The 20,110-nt window shown below is 40.8% G+C and overlaps 1 protein-coding gene across 1 annotated transcript; it reads left to right on the top strand.

Moving 5' to 3' along the window:
* Positions 1-864: 864 nt before the first annotated feature.
* Positions 865-17,913, top strand: LOC139410555 (Golgi phosphoprotein 3-like). Its single transcript, XM_071155844.1, has 4 exons — positions 865-1,290; positions 5,913-6,044; positions 8,953-9,067; positions 14,084-17,913. The coding sequence occupies exons 1-4, from the start codon at positions 1,063-1,065 to the stop codon at positions 14,506-14,508; spliced, it is 900 nt and encodes a 299-aa protein (XP_071011945.1). The 5' UTR covers positions 865-1,062; the 3' UTR covers positions 14,509-17,913.
* Positions 17,914-20,110: the final 2,197 nt, after the last annotated feature.

A 20,110-nucleotide genomic window follows, 5' to 3' on the forward strand; every position in this document is an offset into this window, starting at 1 on the left:
CAAGCCAGTCCTCCACAATAGTATGGGGCTTGTCTGTCCAAGCCAGTCCTCCACAAGAGTTTGGGGCTTGTCTGTCCAAGCCACTCGGTAGCTCACCATAGAAGACGTTTCTAGCCCCTCCTTATTAATGGTGTCTGTTGATTTTATACATGTCTAACTACTCGGAAGTTGTCTTAATTCTCGCTCAAAAAACTCCTGTGGCTTATTTTTCAAATTGGCATGTTTTTTTTCTTAATGTTTGCGCAAGAGTGAAGGTTTCATCGAGTTGTGTGAGAGTACTTTTGCACATATAACAAACACACTGTGGCTGAGGAAAGGCACTACTCTGAATATAAGTAAACCCCAAATCAATGTAGTTCTCATCATATTTGAGTGGCTAGGACAGACAAGCCCCATACTATTGTGGAGGACTTGGGTCCAACGTCCCTGTCTGTTGTTAGGTGCTCTCCCGGGTAAGGGGGCAGTAGCTCTTCCGCTGCATCAGATTCACAACCGTCAGTGTCTATGCTAGCTGGGCTAACAACAAATGTAGAATTACTAATGCTAGCATTGGATGTGCTCTGGGAAGCAGAATAACTTGTGTCGTCGACAGGTACAGTAGCAGTACTACCAGTAGAGCTGGTATGCGTCTCTATGGACGCGGGCCTAACTAAATGGACTGTTTGAATTGTTTTATTTTTTTTTACAAAGAAATACAACTTTTTTTGTGTTTTTTTTGTGTAAATGTGAATCACATTTTTTGTTGTTGTAGTTTTTCATTTTTATCGTACCCCGAACGGCATTGCCTACCCCAGTTTGGGAATACCTGCCACATTCACTGCTCTCGTTATCACCTGCCGCCATATTGGATCAATTCCCAGCGGAAGAGGAAGACAACTGAAAATATTATGTCTCCTCCTATTCGTTGTAGGATAGTTAAAACCAGGGTTAAAAACCAGACGTCCGTAGCTGTATGTATCGGGATAAACATTTGAAGTGGTTTATAATATCGGTCAGTGAGAGTACGAAGCGAAGGGTTTCGTCTTTTTGACGGTTTTATTTATTTTAGGACTTGTTGTAAATATGACTTCCCTGACACAGCGGAGTTCGGGCCTAGTGCAGAGGCGGACCGAGGCCTCTCGTAGCTCTGCCGCCGACAAGGACCGAGGAACCGGGGATGAGGACTTCGAGACCCGCCGCCGCGGAGGAGGAGGAGAGGAAGAGGAGGAAGAAGAGGATAAGGCAGACTCCAAAGAAACTCGACTCACATTGATGGAAGAAGTGTTACTCTTGGGATTGAAGGACCGCGAGGTATAACTTAATAACATGTATTATATTATTTTATTAGTTTTTTTTACAGCTAAAACCATATAGTATTTAGCTGGTTAGGTAACGTAAGTTAACGCTACTCAAAGATCTCATAAAATGTACTAACAGGTGCTATCTTCATTTTGTCAACATCGAATGAATGCTAATGTCAGCTAGCTACAATTGTTTATTTATTTCACCTTTATTTAACCAGGTAGGCTAGTTGAGAACAAGTTCTCATTTACAACTGCGACCTGGCCAAGATAAAGCAAAGCAGTGTGACACAGACAACAACACAGAGTTACAAATGGAGTAAACAATAAACAAGTCAATAACACAATAAACAAGTCAATGACACAGTAGAAAAAATAAAGTCTATATACAATGTGTGCAGAAGGCATGAGGAGGTAGGCAATAAATAGTAACTTGAGGGGGTATCCCATGAAGGAAGCTAAATCTACTCTGGGGAGGTTTTCTAAAGTTAACCAGTTTCTCTTAGCTTCACAGCTCAGGCATCTGCTATGTTGTTCGGCTTGTAATATACAGGGCAAACCCCGTTTTGGTCATTTTTGTTAGCTATGTAGCATACCACCCTGCATACCACTGCTGGCTTGCTTCTGAAGCTAAGCAGGGTTGGTCCTGGTCAGTCCCTGGATGGGAGACCAGATGCTGCTGGAAGTGGTGTTGGAGGGCCAGTAGGAGGCACTCTTTTTCCTCTGGTATAAAAAATATCCAAATGCCCCAGGGCAGTGATTGGGGACATTGCCCTGTGTAGGGTGCTGTCTTTCGGATGGGACGTTAAATGGGTGTCCTGACTCTCTGAGGTCATTAAAGATCCCATGGCACTTATTGTAAGAGTAGGGGTGTTAACCCCGGTGTCCTGGCTAAATTCACAATCTGGCCCTCAAACCATCACGGTCACCTAATAATCCCCAGTAACTATTCCCCAGGTCGTTGCTGTAAATGAAAACGTGTAAAATAACGGAGAAATAAAATAAAATAAAATAAAAAATGTCTTACAAATTTAATCGCAGCACGTTTTTGGACTCATTCAGCAGTTTTTACTTGCTTAAGTACAATACCATTGGAAATGAATGTTGAATGCATATTCCTTTAAACTTAAAATTGGAATTGATGCTTCCTGTTGACAAGACATTTTGATAAATATCCCAATCCAAACACAGTTTTAATGTGTCCGAATCAATAACCAATATGCACAAACAGTTTGTTTATTGAAAACCTAGAACATAGTGTATCTACATGTAACGGATGTGAAGCGGCTAGCTTAGTTAGCGGTGATGCTGATGAAACGGATGTGAAACGGCTAGCTTAGTTAGCGGTGGTGCTAGTGTAACGGATGTGAAACGGCTAGCTTAGTTAGCGGTGATGCGCGCTAAATAGCGTTTCAATCGGTGACGTCACTCGCTCTGTGACCTTGAAGTAGTAGATCCCTTTGCTCTGCAAGGGCCACGGCTTTTGTGGAGCGATGGGTAACGATGCTTCGAGGGTGTCAGTTGTTGATGTGTGCAGAGGGTCCCTGGTTCGAGCCCGGGTAGGGGCGAGGGGACAGTCTAAAGTTATACTGTTACTTACACTCTTTCTAACAATGCAGCATTCAATATCAGTAGTAGTTATACTGTTACCAACACATACATGTGCAACAATAGTAATCATATTTAATCATTAAGGGAGCGTCTTAGAACCCACACATGCAGGAAAACCCTGTTGATGATATCGATTGGGGGGGAATCGGGTTGTACACGCTGTTAAAACGAACACAACATCGGGTTGTACACGCTGTTAAAACGAACACAACATCGGGTTGTACACGCTGTTAAAACGAACACAACATCGGGTTGTACACGCTGTTAAAACGAACACAACATCGGGTTGTACACGCTGTTAAAACGAACACAACATCGGGTTGTACACGCTGTTAAAACGAACACAACATCGGGTTGTACACGCTGTTAAAACGAACACAACATCCCTGGTTAGAGCACAACCTGCTGAAGACATCTAGCCACATTTTGAAGTGTTGCGTTTTGATTCAAGTAAGTGTAACGCAATATATATTTTTTTGTTAATCACTTCCATCGATGTCACACTGAAATCAATAGAACGAGGGGGGGGGGGCAAACGTTTGTGGGGTAGTGCTGTTTAAACTAACGCTATTCAAAGGCCACACGGGAATGTGGAATAACCTATACTATTCAAAGGCTACACGGGAATGTGGAATAACCTATACATGGTTGGTTTGATGAGAATTTACATTAGGCTTATATCTATATTTAGGAAGGTGGATTTTTTTTTGGGGGGGGGGGGCCTGGAAAAGGTAACAATCCACTTTTTTTCTGTTAATGAACTTAACCTATATGTCCTGTTGTGATTTGTTTATCAACAGTGACTAGTTTGGCTGCTATTTTAAGTGATAGTTTGATGGTCAAATCCATGTATTGGTGTGTGGCCAATTTACTTTTATAGAGAGACAATTTTCCATGCCATTTCATTAACTCTATGTTCTGAGTGTGTGACGAAGTGGATCTGAGTGTGTGTGATGAAAATCAATGGTACAAAAAAATATATATATATTTATGTTTCAATCAATCAATCTTATGTTACAGTGATGAGTGTAAACTTTTATACTAACATCTCCAATCTGAGGACAAAAGGATGTGTAATTCCACTACATTTTATGGGATGAAAATGCAAGTTTGTTCTGTACGTTTTAAATGACCCCCCCTTTTACAAACAGGCCCATTTTTTTACCACGTTCTTGCCTGCATCTTTCACACATCTCGTGTGCATGCCGGCGTGCCGGGGATGAGTGGTGGTGGTGGTAGTAGTGGTGGTAGTGCAGTTGTGGGTGGGGTCTATTTTAATAAATCCAATGAAGAGACAGCATAAAAAAATTTATCTATTAAAGATTCAGCATGAAAAATACATCTATTAAAGATTCAGCATGAAAAATACATCTAAAGATTCAGCATGAAAAATAAATTATATTAAAGATTCAGCATTAAAAATAAATTATATTAAAGATTCAGCATTAAAAATAAATCTATTAAAGATTCAGCATGAAAAATACATCTATTAAAGATTCAGCATTAAAAATAAATCCATTCATAATTTGTTTCGGTAGGTCCTAAGAAACATAAGATTAATGTATTTAATTAAAAAATATATATAGAATAGCATATTTTAAAGATTTATTTATTATTATTTATGTCTGTACAGCCATGGCTGCGCCATCCAAATTAAATCAATATTTCGTTATTTTGTTCATTAAACAGACCAGGCACACCTACCCGATCAAAGTCAAGACACTAGGGCTGTCCCTGACCTACATCTTAGTCAATCGAAAGTTGTCAATTCTTGGTCGAAATGTTTTAAGCTTGTTTTTAATAAAATCAACAATATATGCATTAAGCTTGTCTGATGCTTTAAAGACTAACAATGAAATAGACAACACTTTATCGGTGATGCATAATTCAAGACACCCATACGCATATTTAGAGCTTATGCATATGAGAGAAGGAAAAAAAAGATTTTAAATCATTATTATCCCGTTGGTTATACAATGCATAGCCTATTGCATATTAAGCACGTCAGAAAAAAACAAAAATAACTGATTTTAAGATGTCTTTTCATTGGTCTAGCCTATATTCCAAAATTAAACTAATTCTAGTAATTGCCTTTTTTGAGTGTAGACTGTTATTATTATGCATACTGGATGGACTTGATTACCTTGTGTTACGCTCCACGTTCTATCCACGGGTCTGGGAGAGAACGTATAGGCCCTGGTGATGCTGTTGGTTCATTGATTGTGCATGGAGGTTTACAGAGTTAACCTAGAATTAGTGAATTTGTATTTGAATAGGACTTATAAGCATATCTAGTCTGCTAAATGAACAAGCCTACAACCTATGGCAAGGAGCATAGCTAGATAACATTCAGTAAGTAGGATCAATTTTTTTATTCTGAAATCCTGAAATACATTTTCATCATATCCTGTTTCTTTACACCTACCTAAAATAAATAATGGGTTTAATGTTATGGTTTATATTAAATTGATTTATTAGACTTGTTAAAATGTAGATTTTCCAGAGGCTTCTATGTGTGGAGGCCTGGAGATACTACACGTTGTTTGTTAATTTGACGGTCAATTAGACCGGCAGTCAGACAATAGCCGACGGACAAAATGTAATTACCGCCACAGCCCTACACTCATAGAATAAATGCTGGATCTGGGGTCTCAGTCAGCAGTCACATGGGCCACATAGTCTTCCTAAGCAGCAAGCTGACCGCTGCCCTTTCTGTCTCCTGACCTGCTCAGTTGCCGTTTCGGACCACCTGATGGTACCACTAAACAACTATTGATTTTAGAACCAGAGAGAGAGAAGGCCACAGGATGGTTCGGTGATCTGCACACACACACACACACACACACACACACACACACACACACACACACACACACACACACACACAGTGTCTTCTCTGTGTTCAGGACTACATGTTGTTCTTGAACAACCATCTCGTGTTGCAGGCCTGTGTTGCAGCTTGCTTACACACACACACACACACACACACACACACACTCACCCCCTTTCCTCCTCTCTCAGGGCTACACGTCGTTCTGGAATGACTGCATCTCGTCGGGGCTGCGTGGCTGCATGCTCATAGAGCTGGCCATCAGAGGACGACTACAGCTGGAGACCTGTGGCATGAGGAGGAAAAGCCTGCTCGCCAGGAAGGTAAGGGATCCTGACCAACTGACCTCTCTTAAGTGGTGTCAGGTAGTCTAGTGGTTAGAGCGTTGGACTAGTAACCGGAAGGTTGCAAGATCGAATCCCCAAGCTGACAAGGTACAAATGTGTCGTTCTGCCCCTGAACAGGCAGTTAATCCACTGTTCCTAGACCAGTTAACCCACTGTTCCTAGACCAGTTAACCCACTGTTCCTAGGCCAGTTAACCCACTGTTCCTAGGCCAGTTAACCCACTGTTCCTAGGCCAGTTAACCCACTGTTCCTAGGCCAGTTAACCCACTGTTCCTAGACCAGTTAACCCACTGTTCCTAGACCAGTTAACCCACTGTTCCTAGACCAGTTAACCCACTGTTCCTAGACCAGTTAACCCACTGTTCCTAGACCAGTTAACCCACTGTTCCTAGGCCAGTTAACCCACTGTTCCTAGGCCAGTTAACCCACTGTTCCTAGGCCAGTTAACCCACTGTTCCTAGACCAGTTAACCCACTGTTCCACCAAACAGAGGTCCCTACTAACAGAGTGGTCTCAGCCACCAGACAGAGGTCCCTACTAACAGAGTGGTCTCAGCCACCAGACAGAGGTTCACTACTAACAGAGTGGTCTCAGCTACCAGACAGAGGTTCACTACTAACAGAGTGGTCTCAGCCACCAGACAGAGGTCCCTACTAACAGAGTGGTCTCAGCCACCAGACAGAGGTCACTACTAACAGAGTGGTCTCAGCCACCAGACAGAAGTCCCTACTAACAGAGTGGTCTCAGCCACCAGACAGAAGTCCCTACTAACAGATTTATAATTTATAGGGAGACTCACAGAAGGTGGGCTCTAATGGACGGATAGTACCATTTGGTACCTCCGCGTTGATTGTAAGGATTCTGAGACTTTTATAAGTGTTCACAGTATATGTTATTATTATTTTTGCCCGGGAGACGGTTACACATTCCCCATGATGAAGAACGAAGCCTGTAAGGTACAGACATGACCATGGTTCCTTTACACACTCTGTATGCTACAGTAAAACCACCATTAAACCCTCTTTTAATGACAGGATTATCAGAAGAAAGATATTAAAGTAATATCAACCGTTTTAATAGTGAAGATTTTAAAATATATATATATATATATATTTACCTTTTTATTTTACTAGGCAAGTCAGTTAAGAACAAATTCTTATTTCCAATGACGGCCAAATCCGGACGACACTGGGCCAATTGTAAGCCGCCCTATGGGACTCGGCCGGATGTGATACAGCCTGGAATTCGAACCAGGGACTGTAGTGACGCCTCTTGCACTGAGATGCAGTGTCTTAGACCATTGCGCCACTCGGGAGGCCAAGAAAAGAGTGTTTAAATGTCCTTTTGTGCTCTTGGTGCCATTTTTCTCTTTGTTACGAAGAGTAAAAATTCCTGACTTTCCTCTTAGGGTACACGTGTAGCTCACCAGGCGCTCTGCGGACTCTGCAGTGGTTTCTGTCTCCTGACCTGCTCAGTTCCCGAAATAAAGAGCCATTTCGGACCACCTGAACTATTGATTTAGAACCAGAGAGAGAGAGAGATACCGCAAGTCGCAAAGAGAACAGGAGCTGCTTCCACTATTCCAGCACCACGTCAACATCAACGTGACAACTAAAAGATACCAAAAACTATTTAGTCCTATCGACATACGCTAAATATGATGTGGCTGTCCATGGTTCTGCTTTCTGTTTGTAGAGTGACGCCAATGCCATTCTCTCTTTCATGTTTCTGTTAGTGATGTGTGCTCTCAAAACAATTTGATAGGAGAGAAGCCAAATCCAGTGATGTGTGCTCTCAAAACAATTGATAGGAGAGAAGCCAAATCCACTAATGTATGCTCTCAAAACAATTTGATAGGAGAGAAGCCAAATCCACTAATGTATGCTCTCAAAACAATTTGATAGGAGAGAAGCCAAATCCAGTGATGTGTGCTCTCAAAACAATTGATAGGAGAGAAGCCAAATCCACTAATGTATGCTCTCAAAACAATTTGATAGGAGAGAAGCCAAATCCACTAATGTATGCTCTCAAAACAATTGATAGGAGGGAAGCCAAATCCACTAATGTATGCTCTCAAAACAATTTGATAGGAGAGAAGCCAAATCCACTAATGTATGCTCTCAAAACAATTGATAGGAGAGAAGCCAAATCCACTAATGTATGCTCTCAAAACAATTTGATAGGAGAGAAGCCAAATCCACTAATGTATGCTCTCAAAACAATTTGATAGGAGAGAAGCCAAATCCACTAATGTATGCTCTCAAAACAATTTGATAGGAGAGAAGCCAAATCCACTAATGTATGCTCTCAAAACAATTTGATAGGAGAGAAGCCAAATCCACTAATGTATGCTCTCAAAACAATTTGATAGGAGAGAAGCCAAATCCAGTGATGTATCCTCTCAAAACAATTTGATAGGAGAGAAGCCAAATCCAGTGATGTATGCTCTCAAAACAATTTGAAAGGAGAGAAGCCAAATTCAAGCTAGCTTCCATTGACTCGTCTTTTTTTCCCCCTCCCCCACCAGGACCAATCATTTGAGCTTGCTCGGTTTAGCTGAAAGATGATTAGGAATATGTGTTTGTTTTTTTGTTGTCAAGGGAGGCCAGATGCTCACTGGCTTCCCTTGACCAATAAAAAGACAAGTATTCTTCTGCTGATTCTGACATGTATTTAGTCTAGAAGTTGTGTTCTGTGTGGTTGTCTCATCTCCAGGGGATCTATAGGTCATTGAGTGGCAGTATTGTTTTGTTCTGACTGTGTTCTGTATACAGTCGACTAAAGCTGTTGTGGTTTTTGTATTGTGTGTCTAGGTGTTCTGTAAGTCATTGAATGGCGGTACAGGTTGTGTTTTCATTCTGTCTCGTTCAATTGTGTCTCCTAGGTGATCTGTAAGTCAGATGCTCCGACGGGAGACGTGCTATTGGACGAGGCTCTGAAACATGTGAAGGAGACCCAGCCCCCAGAGACGGTGCAGAGCTGGATTGAGCTGCTCAGCGGTGAGTGTGTTAGAACCACACTTTAACATAGAGGTTCACTACTAACAGAGTGGGCTCAGCCACCAGACAGAGGTTCACTACTAACAGAGTGGGCTCAGCCACCAGACAGAGGTTCACTACTAACAGAGTGGTCTCAGCCACCAGACAGAGAGGTTCACTATTAACAGAGTGGTCTCAGCCACCAGACAGAGAGGTTCACTACTAACAGAGTGGTCTCAGCCACCAAACAGAGGTTCACTACTAACAGAGTGGTCTCAGCCACCAGACAGAGAGGTTCACTACTAACAGAGTGGTCTCAGCCACCAGACAGAGGTTCACTACTAACAGACTGGGTTCACTACTAACAGAGTGGTCTCAGCCACCAGACAGAGGTTCACTACTAACAGAGTGGTCTCAGCCACCAGACAGAGGTTCACTACTAACAGAGTGGTCTCAGCCACCAGACAGAGAGGTTCACTACTAACAGAGTGGTCTCAGCCACCAAACAGAGGTTCACTACTAACAGAGTGGTCTCAGCCACCAGACAGAGGTTCACTACTAACAGAGTGGTCTCAGCCACCAGACAGAGAGGTTCACTACTAACAGAGTGGTCTCAGCCACCAAACAGAGGTTCACTACTAACAGAGTGGTCTCAGCCAGGCCACCAGACAGAGGTTCACTACTAACAGAGTGGTCTCAGCCACCAGACAGAGGTTCACTACTAACAGAGTGGTCTCAGCCACCAGACAGAGGTTCACTACTAACAGAGTGGTCTCAGCCACCAGACAGAGGTTCACTACTAACAGAGTGGTCTCTCTGTCGTTCTGTTGTTTTGGCTGTCGTTCTGTCGTTTTGGCTGTTATTTTGGCTGCCGTTCTGTCGTTTTGGCTGCCGTTCTGTTGTTTTGGCTGCCGTTCTGTCGTTTTGGCTGCCGTTCTGTCGTTTTGGCTGCCGTTCTGTCGTTTTGGCTGCCGTTCTGTTGTTTTGGCTGCTGTTCTATTTTGGCTGTCGTTTTGGCTGTTGTTTTGGCTGCCGTTCTGTTGTTTTGGCTGTCGTTTTGGCTGTTGTTTTGGCTGCCGTTCTGTTTTTTTGGCTGTCGTTTTGGCTGTTGTTTTGGCTGCCGTTCTGTTGTTTTGGCTGTTGTTTTGGCTGTCGTTCTGTTGTTTTGGCTGTTGTTCTGTTTTTTTGGCTGTTGTTTTGGCTGTTCTGTTTTTTTGGCTGTTGTTTTGGCTGTCGTTCTGTTGTTTTGGCTGTCGTTCTGTTTAGAATTCCTCTGAAAACAAGCTGAGTCATAGTCACAGCAAACATTCAAAGCCCCGATTTGTGTGGCAGACAGCTGTATCCTAGTTACTGTCTTAACCGTAACCTGTTCTCAATTTGCAATCAGTTTTCACTCGTTTATTTCACACACAGCTGTTAGCCTCTCGCCTAAATCAAATTAAACCTGAATTTATATGTTTAACATCGCAAGACGCTTAAACAACAATAAATGAAATAAGCAGCCATGCCGGGGTTCAACCATCGGTACAAATTGGACACATCGCTCTAGGATGCCAAATATCAGAACTTAAAATCAAACCGATGATGCAATATGCTTTCAATGTATTTTTGGACCATTGTTTTTAATCATGTTGACTACTTTTTAAACATCTCGAACTGCTGGACTGATCGGCATCAAGTTTGGTATAGCATTTATGGATGGACATCGTAAAAGGCAATGTTTTCCAAGACTCTAGCTGAAACAATATGGCCACTATAAAGCCAGTGAGCTTGCATGAATGGTTTTTCCTTTCTGACAGCGCCACCATGCCGCCAAACTGAACCGTACTTTACAGATTAGTTAGACTCATATCCCTGAGCATGTGTGCCAAATTTCATCACTCTTGAGTCAAACTGATCGAGAGAGAGAGAGATGGAAGATGTGCCCGTTATAGTGCCACAGAATGGGCCATCTTAATATGCCTTAAGTGTACCAAGGTTTGTTACAATACAAAAATCCATGTCCAACTCATGTGCCAGACCACGTGAATGTTTATTGGTCAGGAGCGGCCATGTTTGAGATGCTAGCCTTTGAAAATAGTGCGTTGAGGCGGGATGCCATATATCAAGTTTTGTGCAGATTGGTCGTTTGTTGCCAGAAGAGTAGCGTTTTGCGTTCTTCACAAATTCAAAATGGTTGACAATCCATCATGGCGGACCTTTACGGGTCCCTGAGGTAAATGTGTTCCTTGTGAGGAGAGGAACCTAATGTACAGAATGTCATGACTCTAGGTCACATGGCATGAGGGGCGTGAGCTTTCAAGGTTTGGATTTTCAATAGTTTGTTAGTGCCCCCGTGTGGCCAATTGGCATGGCATTGCATGAGAAGGTTTGGCCCATGGTCCTTTACCATGTCTACCATCATCCAATCCTCCTAATGTGTATTATCTCACAGGAATTAGCATTTTTTCACCAAATTGATTGAAACATTAATACTAATGAACTGGTATAATACTAATGAACTGGTATTATAATACTACTAATGACCCGGTATTATAATACTAATGAACCTGTATATAATACTAATGATCTGGTATAGTACGAATGAACCGGTATTATAATACTAATGAACTGGTATTATAATACTAATGAACTGGTATTATAATACTACTAATGACCCGATATTATAATACTAATGAACTGATATTATAATACTAATGAACCGGTATTATAATACTACTAATGAACCGGTATTATAATACTAATGAACTGGCAGGTATAATACTAATGAACCGGTATTATAATAGTAATGAACCGGTATTATACTACTAATGAACCGGTATTATAGTACTAATGAACCGGTATTATAGTACTAATGAACCGGTATTATAATACTAATGAACTGGTATAAAAATAATAATGATCTGGTATTGTACTAATGAACCGGTATTATAATAATAATGATCTGGTATTGTACTAATGAACCGGTATTATAATACTAATGATCTGGTATTGTACTAATGAACCGGTATTATAATACTAATGAACCGGTATTATAATACTAATGATCTGGTATTTTAATACTAATGAACCGGTATTATAATACTAATGATCTGGTATTTTAATACTAATGAACCGGTAGTATAATACTAATGAACTGGTATAATACTAATGAACCGGTATATAATACTAATGAACCGGTATATAATACTAATGAACCGGTATAATAATACTAATGAACTGGTATTATAATACTAATGAACTGGTATCATAATACTAATGAACTGGTATCATAATACTAATGAACTGGTATTATAATACTACTAATGACCCGGTATTATAATACTAATGAACCGGTATTATAATACTAATGAACCGGTATTATAATACTAATGCACTGGTATTATAATACTAATGAACCGGTATTATAATACTAATGAACCTGTATTATAATACTAATGAACCGGTATTATAATACTAATGAACTGGTATTATAATATTAATGAACCGGTATATAATACTACTAATGACCCGGTATTATAATACTAATGAACTGGTATTATAATACTAATGAACTGGTATTATAATACTAATGAACCGGTATTATAATACTAATGAACTGGTATTTTAATACTAATGAACTGGTATAGTGCTAATGAACTGTTATTATAATACTGAGCTGGTAGGTCTAATACTAATGAACTGGTAGGTATAATACTAATGAACTGGTATATAATACTAATGAACTGGTAGGTATAATACTAATGAACTGGTATATAATACTAATGAACTGGTATTATGATACTAATGAACCGGTATAATACTAATGAACTGGTATAGTACTAATGAACTGGTATAGTACTAATGAACTGGTATAGTACTAATGAACTGGTATAGTACTAATGAACTGGTATAGTACTGTTATTATAATACTAATGAACTGGTATAGTACTGTTATTATAATACTAATGAACTGGTATAATACTAATGAACTGGTATAGTACTAATGAACTGGTATAATACTAATGAACTGGTATAGTACTAATGAACTGGTATAGTACTAATGAACTGGTATAGTACTGTTATTATAATACTAATGAACTGGTATAGTACTAATGAACTGGTATAGTACTAATGAACTGGTATAGTACTAATGAACTGGTATAGTACTGTTATTATAATACTAATGAACTGGTATAGTACTAATGAACTGGTATAGTACTGTTATTATAATACTAATGAACTGGTATAGTACTAATGAACTGGTATAGTACTAATGAACTGGTATAGTACTAATGAACTGGTATAGTACTGTTATTATAATACTAATGAACTGGTATAGTACTAATGAACTGGTATAGTACTAATGAACTGGTATAGTACTGTTATTATAATACTAATGAACTGGTATAGTACTAATGAACTGGTATAGTACTAATGAACTGGTATAGTACTGTTATTATAATACTAATGAACTGGTATAATACTAATGAACTGGTATAGTACTGTTATTATAATACTAATGAACTGGTATAATACTAATGAACTGGTATAGTACTAATGAACTGGTATAGTACTAATGAACTGGTATAGTACTGTTACTATAATACTAATGAACTGGTATAGTACTAATGAACTGGTATAGTACTAATGAACTGGTATAGTACTAATGAACTGGTATAGTACTGTTACTATAATACTAATGAACTGGTATAGTACTAATGAACTGGTATAGTACTAATGAACTGGTATAGTACTAATGAACTGGTATAGTACTGTTACTATAGTACTAATGAACTGGTATAGTACTAATGAACTGGTATAGTACTAATGAACTGGTATAGTACTAATGAACTGGTATAGTACTAATGAATGCCAGCTACGTTGCTGAACCCCAAATGAAATAAAAGAAGAGAATAATAACACCCCTTTGGATGCTTTCTTTCCCCACTGCAATTTGATTGGACTGTTATTGAGTTGTTGACATAAGTCACATTCAATCACGATGCTTTAGGCTTTGAACTCTGTAGCACGCTTAACTCTTCCCTCCCCTTGCAGGCGAGACGTGGAACCCTCTGAAGCTGCACTACCAGCTGAGGAACGTGAGGGAGCGCCTGGCTAAGAACCTGGTGGAAAAGGGCGTGCTGACCACGGAGAAACAGAACTTCCTCCTCTTCGACATGACCACTCACCCGCTCACCAACAACAACATCAAACAACGCCTCATCAAGAGGGTTCAGGAGGCCGTGTTGGAGAAATGGGTCAACGACCCGCACCGCATGGACAAACGGATGCTCGCCCTCATCTTCCTGGCCCACTCGTCTGATGTCCTGGAGAATGCCTTTTCCCCTCTGCTGGACGACCAGTATGACCTGGCCATGAAGAGAGTACGGCAGCTCCTGGACCTGGAGCCAGAGGGGGAGAGCACGAAGACCAACGCCAATGAGTTGTTGTGGGCCGTAGTGGCCGCCTTTACCAAGTGACCTGACCTACCACCTTCAGACACCAGAGGGTGCTGTTGGTTTGGCGTTGGTTGATGACTGTGGGGTTGAGGGAGAGGACGGGACAGTTTGGGGAGGGACAACAGGGAGAGGGCTGGTCTGTCTGGCCCATCAAGGTAGTGACTTGACTGACTTGAGGTCACCTCCCTCTGTCTTTCTGAAGAGACTGGCCTGCTCCAGACCTGTCCCACAGCTTTCTGAACAGAATGGTCTGTTCCAAACCTGTCCCGCAGCTTTCTGAACTGAATGGTCTGTTCCAAACCTGTCCCGCAGCTTTCTGAACAGAATGGTCTGCACCAAACCTGTCCCACAGCTTTCTGAACAGAATGGTCTGTTCCAAACCTGTCCCACAGCTTTCTGAACAGAATGGTCTGTTCCAAACCTGTCCCACAGCTTTCTGAACAGAATGGTCTGCTCCAAACCTGTCCCACAGCTTTCTGGTCTGTTCCAAACCTGTCCCACAGCTTTCTGAACAGAATGGTCTGCACCAAACCTGTCCCACAGCTTTCTGAACAGAATGGTCTGCACCAAACCTGTCCCACAGCTTTCTGAACAGAATGGTCTGCACCAAACCTGTCCCACAGCTTTCTGAACAGAATGGTCTGCACCAAACCTGTCCCACAGCTTTCTGAACAGAATGGTCTGCACCAAACCTGTCCCACAGCTTTCTGAACAGAAAATATCTCTCTCCCTCTGTCCTTCTCCTTTTCCCTTCATCGAGCTCTTTCTCTCTGCAAAGATGTCATTTAATCACTCACTTTTACCATAAATAAAAACTCCCCCTGATGGAGTGACCAAGCAATGTTTTGAATACTGGACTGAAATATGAAGATACAATCATCATCCTCTTCCTCCCTGGACAAATCTTTCAGAAATGTCTTCAAAGTATGTATGTTATTCTCTACAGGTATCTAGCTAGCTCTTATTCACTATAACCGACAGTGAGCTCCAACAGTATTGGGACATTGACCCATTTGTTGTTGTTTTTTGACTCTGTACTCCAGCACTTTGGATTTCAAAATGATACAATGACTATGAGGTTTAAAGTGCAGACCGTCAGCTTTAATTTGAGGGTATTTTCATCCATATCAGGTGAACCGTGTAGAAAGTACAGAGCTTCTTGTACATTGTCCCCCCAATGACTACTTTAATACACATAGAAGTGAATTTGTCCCAATACTTTTGGTCCCCTAAAATGAGTGGGAGGACTATGTACAAAAAAATGCTTTAATTTCTCAACAGTTCACGTGAAATGGGATGAAAATACCCTCAAATTAATGCTGACAAACTGCACTTTAACCTCATAGTCAATGTATCAGAGCCAAAACAACAAATATGTCACTGTCCCAATACTTTTGGAGCTCAGTGATGCAGATTCCATGTACGTGGAACATAGTAGTAGTATATGAATTGAATACTAGATAATTATCTTCCTGACAAGTCAATATATGAATTGAATACTAGATAATTATCTTCCTGACAAGTCTTGGATTTGATTTCCTCTCCAACATGATGACATGGTCTGAAGTTTCCTGTTTCTGTTTTACTCTCATGTTTTGTGGATGAAAAGCTTCCCTCGTTAAGGTGTTTGGGTTCCCGACCACGGCTCCATCTGAAATCTATCCTACTACGTAGACACTGAGTGTACAAAACATTAGGAACACCCTCCTAATATTCAGTTACGCCCCCCTTTCTGCCCCTCAGAACAGCCTCAATTCATCAGGGGTATGGGACTCTACAAGGTGTGGAAAGCGTTCCACAGGGATGCTGGCCCCATGTTGACTCCAATGCTTCCCACAGTTGTGTCAAGTTGGCTGGATGTTCTTTGGCCCCATGTTGACTCTCATTCTAGACTCTATCTGATACCTAAGAAATATAGATCTATGAAATTATAGCCTAGATCTCCAAAGGGAAATTGGGAGTACTGTCTGGTCTGGTAAGGGTACGTCTAGCTGGGAATATATATAGTGCACTACTATAGACCAGAGCCCTATTCCCTATATAGTGCACTACTTTAGACCAGAGCCCTATTCCCTATATAGTGGTACTACTTTAGACCAGAGCCCTATTCCCTATATAGTGCACTACTTTAGACCAGAGCCCTATTCCCTATATAGTGGTACTACTTTAGACCAGAGCCCTATTCCCTATATAGTGGTACTACTTTAGACCAGAGTCCTATTCCCTATATAGTGGTACTATAGACCAGAGCCCTATTCCCTATATAGTGCATTACTTTAGACCAGAGCCCTATTCCCTATATAGTGCACTACTTTTGACCTGAGCCCCCATAAGGAATAGGTGGTCGTTTGAGACTCACCCATCCCCTCTATAGTTTCTACGTTTCGGTCCGTCCTCTGAACGGGATTCGGTAACAGGAAAGAAACCGCTCCAACGATCCACCGCTGAAGTCCCTCCCTCTGTGTGAAAGAAAGGTCGTCTTCTTCTTCTTCTTCCACCTGTCTTATCGTTGTTTCTTATAATAATAGTTTTGTTTTGAACTTTCTCATCAAGACAGCGAGTGATTGTGTTAGTTGTGTCTGTGCACACCAAGGTCTGTGCAGAATAAAACAAGGAAACGAGAATGGGGGCTGTCTCTGTTTATAGAGCTTATGGACAGTTACATATGCAGTGCCTTCGGACAGTATTCACACCCCTTGACCTTGTTCTACGTTTTGTTTTAAAGAATTTGAAATGTCTTTTTTTGTGTCACTGGCCTACACACCACAATCATCATGTCAAAGTGGAATTGTGTTTTTAGAAATGTTTACAAAATGATTTTTTTTTTTTTTTTTTTAAGGGAAAAGCTGAAATGTCTTGAGTCAATTTTAGTTTTCAACTTCTTTTGTTATGTCAAGCCTAGATAAGTTCAGGAGTAAAAAATGTGCTCAACAAGTCACATAACAAGTTGGCGTGGACTCTCTCTCTGTGTAATAATAGTGTTTAACGTGATTCTCTGTACCCCACACAGACAATTATCTCTTAAGGTCCCTCAGTCGAGGAGATGCATTGCATTCAGACCCAAATGTTGTTATGTTACAGCCTTGATCATCCTTGAGATGTTTCTACAACTTGATTGGAGTCCACCTGTGGTAAATGACATTGATTGGACGTGATTTGGAAAGGCACACACCTGTCTATATAAGGTCCCACAGTTGACAGTGCATGTCAGAGCCAAGGACAATCCATGAAGTGTAAAGCTGTCATCAAGGTGAAAGGTCGGCTACTTTGAAGAATCTCAAATATAAAATATATTTTGATATGTTTAACACTTTTTTTTTTTGGTCACTACATGATTCCATATGTGTTATTTAATAGTTTTGATGTCTTCACTATTATTCTACAATGTAGAAAATAGTAAAAATAAAGAGACACCCTTTTGAATGAGTCGGTGTGTCCAAACTTTTGACTGGTTCAGTATGTATTCTTGGCTTGGTTAGCTTGGACTGCGACTGCAACTTGAAGGCATTCAAATGCTTTGCTTATTTTAGAGAACATGTATTTAAGCTTGTACTGTCTTACTGAACTCCAAGGTCATTGTCACAACATAGGGTCTTTAATGGTCTGTACTGGTCTTTAATGGTCTGTACTGGTCTTTAATGGTCTCTACTGGTCTTTAATGGTCTCTACTGGTCTTTAATGGTCTGTACTGGTCTTTAAATGGTCTGTACTGGTCTTTAAATGGTCTGTACTGGTCTTTAATGGTCTCTACTGGTCTTTAATGGTCTGTACTGGTCTTTAATGGTCTGTACTGGTCTTTAAATGGTCTGTACTGGTCTTTAAATGGTCTCTACTGGTCTTTAAATGGTCTGTACTGGTCTTTAATGGTCTCTACTGGTCTTTAATGGTCTGTACTGGTCTTTAATGGTCTGTACTGGTCTTTAAATGGTCTGTACTGGTCTTTAAATGGTCTCTACTGGTCTTTAAATAGTCTGTACTGGTCTTTAATGGTCTCTACTGGTCTTTAAATGGTCTCTACTGGTCTTTAATAGTCTGTGCTGGTCTTAAATGGTCTCTACTGGTCTTTAAATGGTCTGTACTGGTCTTTAATGGTCTCTACTGGTCTTTAAATGGTCTCTACTGGTCTTTAATAGTCTGTGCTGGTCTTAAATGGTCTCTACTGGTCTTTAAATGGTCTGTACTGGTCTTTAAATGGTCTGTACTGGTCTTTAATGGTCTCTACTGGTCTTTAAATGGTCTCTGCTGGTCTTTAATAGTCTGTGCTGGTCTTAAATGGTCTCTGCTGGTCTTTAATAGTCTGTGCTGGTCTTAAATGGTCTCTGCTGGTCTTTAATAGTCTGTGCTGGTCTTAAATGGTCTCTGCTGGTCTTTAATAGTCTGTGCTGGTCTTAAATGGTCTCTGCTGGTCTTTAATGGTCTCTACTGGTCTTTAATAGTCTGTGCTGGTCTTAAATGGTCTCTGCTGGTCTTTAATGGTCTCTACTGGTCTTTAATAGTCTGTGCTGGTCTTTAATGGTCTCTACTGGTCTTTAATAGTCTGTGCTGGTCTTAAATGGTCTCTACTGGTCTTTCTTTTCCATGATTTATTACTTAATGACTTAATCCTCAAAATAGCGCACTATATAGGGAATAGGGTGTCATTTGGGATTTATCCAATGTCTTCAGGACTTTGTCTTCTTCAGGACGTTGTTGTGTGATGTCGTGTTCAAACAACCGGCCTGTCAAGAAAGCCTTTGACCAATCACTTAATTTCATGTTGCACGATTTAAAATGTTTGTTTTATTTTCTCAGAACTCTCATGATTTGTACTCCTGAAGTTTAATGCTTGTTGTAACGGTCTGTTAATGCATTATCTTGTTGTTGCGGTCTGTTGGTGCATTATCTTGTTGTTGCGGTCTGTAGGTGTGATGTTCGGATGTACCGATCCTGTGCAGGTGTTGTTACATGTGGTTAACTGAGCATTACTTTCCCAGAATCTATGTTCATTGATTCTCTCGTTTTAGTAGTGTCAGCTTGGCGATTTGAGGAGACAAATTATCGGTAGAAAAGTTAACTTCTGTAATAGATCTCAGCACAGATACTGGTGAAGAGGTAAGGCCAGAGTAATGGATCTCAGCACATATACTGGTGAAGAGGTAAGGCCAGAGTAATGGATCTCAGCACAGGTACTGGTGAAGAGGTAAGGCCAGAGTAATGGATCTCAGCACAGATACTGGTGAAGAGGTATGGCCAGAGTAATGGATCTCAGCACATATACTGGTGAAGAGGTATGGCCAGGGGTGGAGGGAGGCAGCAGTAGCCCACTGGCCAGGGGGGCAGCAGTAACCCACTGGCCAGGGGGGGGAGGCAGCAGTAGCCCACTGGCCAGGGAGGGGGAAGGCAGCAGTAGCAGTAGCCAAACTTTCTACTTTTAAACTCAGACAAAACAGAGATGCTTGTTCTAGGTCCCAAGAAACAAAGAGATCTTCTGTTGAATCTGACAATTAATCTTAATGGTTGTACAGTCGTCTCAAATAAAACTGTGAAGGACCTCGGCGTTACTTTGGACCCTGATCTCTCTTTTGAAGAACATATCAAGACTGTTTCAAGGACAGTTTTTTTCCATCTACGTAACATTGCAAAA

Source organism: Oncorhynchus clarkii, chromosome 6 (genome assembly GCF_045791955.1).
Source record: "Oncorhynchus clarkii lewisi isolate Uvic-CL-2024 chromosome 6, UVic_Ocla_1.0, whole genome shotgun sequence".
Lineage (NCBI taxonomy): Eukaryota > Metazoa > Chordata > Actinopteri > Salmoniformes > Salmonidae > Oncorhynchus > Oncorhynchus clarkii.

Excerpts from the sequence above, each read along its gene's own strand:
- LOC139410555 (XM_071155844.1), top strand. The coding sequence starts at position 1,063 with ATGACTTCCCTGACACAGCGGAGTTCGGGCCTAGTGCAGAGGCGGACC. Across the intron at positions 1,291-5,912 it reads TGGGATTGAAGGACCGCGAG|GGCTACACGTCGTTCTGGAA; the intron begins GTATAACTTAAT and ends CTCCTCTCTCAG. Across the intron at positions 6,045-8,952 it reads AAAGCCTGCTCGCCAGGAAG|GTGATCTGTAAGTCAGATGC; the intron begins GTAAGGGATCCT and ends TGTGTCTCCTAG.